We start from the raw sequence: 5,413 nt of genomic DNA, 5'->3' as shown, positions 1-5,413 counted from the left end.
TTTTTTTTTTTCCTCCCTAATTTTTTTTTCTCCCATGTCCCCTGGGGGGCTCCGTAACATATTCTTCAGTAAAGCTGCTACACATAATCACAATCTAAACAAAGTACAGCTCTGTTTTCTCAGCAGACAATCCAGAGCTGTACTACACCCTCATATTTGAAATAAGGGCAAAGAACATAGAAGATACAGCCCTGTTACCCAGGGAGAAAAAGTATAATGGGAGAAGGGATTAGACTATTCTTTTTATATAATCAATTCTTCACTTCTAGACTGTTTGAACACTTATAATTGTGTTACCTGCAGCGTCTTGACAGGGCTGGGCTCAGTGCCTTTGGATTGCAGAGGTGGAAACAGTGATGTCATATTTGTGAGGGTTTGACTTACAGAGTACATGGACTGTTTTCAAAATGACTGGTTATTGCAACTTCACCATGTTATGGCAAAAAGGGAGGTAAAGGGATAGGTTTCATTTTAAAAATTCATTAAAGTTTCCCCTAAATCCATCAAGGTCTCCAGTGACTTTCTGGTTGAAAATTAACCTCTTATCAATTACCAACTGCTACATAATGTTTGTTTAATCAAAGTAAACAACTCTGTACTATAACCTTAAAGTCCTCTTAATAAAAAAATAAAAATAAAAAAACCAAATCTAAATTTTAACATACAAATTATAATACTATTTGTGTGAACTCATGCCCTACCTCCAGACACACCCCTGCGCTGAAACCTTACAGCCAGGATTCATTCTTCCACAACTTGCAGATATGACACGTACAGCTTGAGCAGAGAACCTCTATTGCTTTTAAAACATGCTGCAAATAAAGGAACCAGTGAAAACGTGCTACGTTCAGACAAGTTGAGAGGATTGTTTTCGTAAAATCAATCATGATAGTTTCTTTGAAAAAGTACAGGAGACAAAGGAAGATGGATGAACTTTTAATTACAAATTCATTCAATATAAGCACAGAACAGATGAGAAATATTTTCCAGTACAGACATTAATAAAAGAAATCAGTCACATTCAGATCAGCAGAAAGTTCACACAAGCAATTCAGAACAGTGAGATTTAATTTAGACAGTTACTTTTCATCATTACATGCTTGAAGTTGCATTACTCTTAAAGGTCAGATTTATTTTATTAAGTTTCCCACTTGACTGAAGAACGTCAGAATTCTTATGTACCAATCTAAAAACGTGCAGAAAGACAGTTTTAGGGTAAAGCAATTACAGCCCCCCCCCCCAAAAAAACAAAACAAAACACCACACCATCAAAAATCAAATAAACCCCACACTAAACAGAAACAAACCTGGGTTGTTAAGGATGAAGGTTAAATCCATGTTAGTGGTAGTTTTTGTATATAAAAAAAAAAAAAAGGCACAAACGACTGTTTTAGTTAACATTAAATCTTTTAACTTGCTCATCACCGCATACCCACAATGATAACACTCACCAGTGGTTCAGTCAAACATGAGGAAAGAAGACAAACAAACAGACAAACCCACAACAGATCATTGCTCATTCTGGGAAATAAAGCAGCAGCAAACCTGTGGTTCATGACAAATCCAGAGGTTTTACCAGCTTAAATTGAGACTCATCATTAAAGCAGATACCAAGTATCATCCTTAATGCAGATTTCTTTCAAACTTGCAACGCTTTTTTAAAATTTCAAGCATCATAGCTTAGTAGTACATACAATGTGAGGAATTACTGGAGGCTGGTTTGGTTAATTAGCTTGATGCAATCAAATCAAAATGAAATGAAATGCTCTTAAGTGCCTGTTAAACTCAGGTGGTCTAAGCAAACAGTTACTACTCAAAGCTTATTTAAAAAAAAAAAAAAAAAAAAAAAAAAAAGCAGTATTATCATGGTGACTTTATTGCAGCCTGGTTGTGGTGCAGCTCAAAAGCTTTCAGAAAAATTTAAGTGCTGACAATTTAGAGAAATAAATTGCTTGGAAAAAATGAATCAAAACCAATTAGCCACAACAGTAAAAGCCAGATTACTTCTATTTTGAGCCTTTCCTGATGGATCTAATATTGTTCCATTTCAGTAGTGGTCAGTTATGACGCAAGTGCATTTGCTCGCTTGAAATTTAAGGCATCACATCTTAGAGGACGCGGCGATGGCAGCGGCTCCTGGACGGCTGTAAATATGCAAGGCAGCATCCTGTAAAACACAAATTGAAGAAGAGAAACTCAAAAATGAGGTCAGACACTTTAATGGGCAGAATATTACTGTAATTACAATGTACTACGATAAGTACTTTGACACCAGATAAAAATCCATCCACATGTTTCTTCTTATCTAACACCTCAGTTTCATCAAATCACTTTTATTGTCACATCACCATGTCCTCTTACTTTAAGGTCAGACATCCTTTGATTATCTGTATCATCTAATGAAAGTCTTATCGATTGTTAAATGCTCCTTTCTAAAGAAAAAAGAAAAAGAAAAAAAGACTTTTGGGAAAGTCTCTAAAGATATTTAACTGTGAACCAGTGTGGCTAATGAATGAAATTACAACTTGCACTGGATGTATGCTGTATATAAACACACAACTAGACAAGGCCCATTTACCTTCTTGGCCTCCGCATTGTACTTCTTGAGAAGAGTCTCAACTCTGTTTCCATAGTCTGGATGGGCAGCCTTCAAATTCTCGACCTGCAAGATACCCAAGAAAAACATTACAGTCCTGGAGGACAGCAGGTTCTTCAACAAACAAAACACACATCTTCTTCGTCTCCCCATGAAAAAAAATAAACAGATTACATACTGTAAATAGATTACATTTACCAATAAGCACAACATCTTTCCTGAAACCTCACATTCCAAAAAGCACAAACTATGAGCGACAGCAAAGTGAGAGACTGTAGTGCTTGGACTCACCATGCGTTTCTGGATGAAGAGCTGGGCTCCTTTCAGGGACCCTGCCATGTTCTGGCAAAGTCTCTGTCGCTCCTCTTCATTCAGGACCTGAGTGTAGAAGGTGCGAACCTGCAAAAAACACACAGGTTTATTCTCCAGAGGAAAAAGGAACTAATCAGAAACAGATTTTGACTCAGTCCTTAACTGGATTTCCAAGTTCTTAAACAACATCTTATGACATACAGCTACCGTTTGTTACTAATAAGAAGTGGCCTTAGCTACGGTTGCGTTCCTTCAAGATGAGGCCAAAGAAACCAGAAACCAGAGTGCAGTAACAGGAAGAAAAAGCCACTAAAACTAAATCTACATATTTCCATTACCCTTTAAAAAATGAGCAACAATTTCATCTTATCATTCGATCCACTTTTCATATTAAATACAGATTTATGCAGCTTTTTAATATTATCAAATCTGAAATTGCCTGGGCCTCAGACACTCTGTGTCACACGCCTACAGATCCTGTTAAATCATCATTACCTGTGTGACATTGTCTTCATCTGAGCTGTTGTAACGAGCAACATCTGCAGACACTTGGAACTTGGACTCCATAAACTGAGGCTGAGTCTCTGGGGCACTGAAGCTGTTAGGGTAGTAGTTTGGAGCGCCACCTGGTGGTCAAACAAAAACACTGGTGAGGCAGTGAAGGAAAGAAAGAAAAAAATGAACAAAGACCAGATGTTTGTGGAAAACCATAATCAGTGACTATAGTGATGACATACGTTATTCACACATCTACCACTGTACAATGCATGAAATGTAGCGATAAAATTAATGTTTTATTGCTAGTTTTTACATTTTGTGCACAATGTAGATGACTGTGGTTATGCATGTAATGCCCATGTTATAAAATTATTTCTAATTATTTTATATAATAAGGGTGTTTTTGGATCACTAAGATTTTTTAAAACACCATCACTGATCGTCTGCTTCAAAGGTGATTTGCACTTGTGTATATGTCACGTGTATAATAACAGTTAAAAATAACGGTTAAGAACTCAGTATAAATAAACTGTAACACTACCTGGATTAAAAGTCCAGGATTACTCAAGATTCATTTCTGAGCCACAGGTACCAGACCTGATCACGTCTCACCTTGGTTGTCATGCATGCACATCGGACCATCACGCTGGTAGTTGGCCACACGAGCCCTGAAGGGGCAGTTGACAGGGATCTGCAGGTAGTTTGCTCCCAGCCGGTGACGATGCGTGTCTGGGTAGGAGAAGAGGCGACCCTAGACAAAGAACATGGAGGACAGAGCTCAATACCAACCTAGCTTTTCTTCATTCCCCCCAGCTTGTCAAATCTGCCATAATGTCACCTGCAGCATCTTGTCAGGGCTGGGCTCGATGCCTGGTGGCATGTTGCTTGGGTCAAAGGCCGCCTGCTCCACCTCTGCAAAGTAGTTGACTGGGTTCCTGTTCAGAACCAGTTTGCCCACAGGGATCAGTGGGTATTCTTTATGTGACCAAACCTGCACCGCGAATAAAATTTACAAATCACAAAAGTCATCTGTGATTTTCAAATGAGCACGTCATTATTTAGAGACATCCTGTGATAATATGGACGTTTTTGGAAAACAAGTTACCAAGTCACTGCACATTTATGTCACGTATTACTTTATAACTCGGATGTTTTCTGTTGTGCAGAACTGCGGTACCTTTGTAAGATCAAACGGGTTGAACCGGAACTTTTCAGCCTGCTCAAAGGTCATGACCTGGATGTAAAAGGTCCAGGATGGGTAGTTTCCATTAGCAATAGCATTGAACAGGTCTGCAATTCCATAATCTGGGTTGGTGGCTGCCAGGCGGTCTGCCTCTTCCACCGTCAAATTCTTTATTCCTTGATCAGTCTAAAAAATTAATTTAAAAAAAATGAAGTCAGAGATGGCAGAACACACAACATAACAGCTAATAAAGCTGACCTCAGGCAGACCTTATAGTGGAATTTGCAGTAGACACGTTCACCATCGGCATTGACCAGTTTGAAGGTGTGAGAGCCGTAGCCATTCATGTGACGGTGGCCATCAGGCAAACCTCGATCGCTGAACAAGAAAGACACCTGCACAGGAGACAAGACGAGACCATGAAAACAACTACAAGAGTTTCTGTCAATGATGACTACAAGTATAAAGACAGCGAGCAACAGTGCACAGAAAGACTTACTTACTTGAAAATATTCTTTATCCTAAATGTGTATTTTAGAAACACCTCAGCTGACAGGACATAATACACTAGACTTTTCAGTATCAGGCTCAGCAGCATCTACCTGATGCAGACTCTCGGGCCTCAAACTCCAGAAGTCCCACACCATGTCAGGGTCTTTCATGTGGGTTTGGGGATTGCGCTTCTGGGAATGGATGAAGGATGGGAACTGCACGAGATTAAAGATGGGACATTAATATGAGACAATGTACACTTGACTGATATTAGCACAAGTGTTGTGAGGAATGTGTCTCTGGTCTTAAATATCTTACATTAGGAATAACAA

At 38.9% G+C, this 5,413-nt stretch overlaps 1 protein-coding gene across 1 annotated transcript in view; it reads right to left on the bottom strand.

Moving 5' to 3' along the window:
• Positions 1 to 1,880: 1,880 nt before the first annotated feature.
• Positions 1,881 to 5,413, bottom strand: part of LOC102293651 (catalase) — a gene marked incomplete in the record, with an annotated part of 12,856 nt that continues 9,323 nt past the window's right edge. The window contains 9 exon segments of the mRNA XM_005946803.3: positions 1,881 to 2,167; positions 2,579 to 2,662; positions 2,888 to 2,995; positions 3,404 to 3,534; positions 4,019 to 4,157; positions 4,245 to 4,397; positions 4,584 to 4,775; positions 4,859 to 4,984; positions 5,192 to 5,296. Coding sequence (XP_005946865.2) covers positions 2,102 to 2,167; positions 2,579 to 2,662; positions 2,888 to 2,995; positions 3,404 to 3,534; positions 4,019 to 4,157; positions 4,245 to 4,397; positions 4,584 to 4,775; positions 4,859 to 4,984; positions 5,192 to 5,296 — 1,104 coding nt within the window.

Source organism: Haplochromis burtoni, unplaced genomic scaffold (assembly GCF_018398535.1).
Source record: "Haplochromis burtoni strain Fernald_Lab_line unplaced genomic scaffold, NCSU_Asbu1 Contig_489, whole genome shotgun sequence".
NCBI classification, from domain to species: domain Eukaryota; kingdom Metazoa; phylum Chordata; class Actinopteri; order Cichliformes; family Cichlidae; genus Haplochromis; species Haplochromis burtoni.
This window is presented reverse-complemented; position numbering and strand designations above follow the sequence as displayed.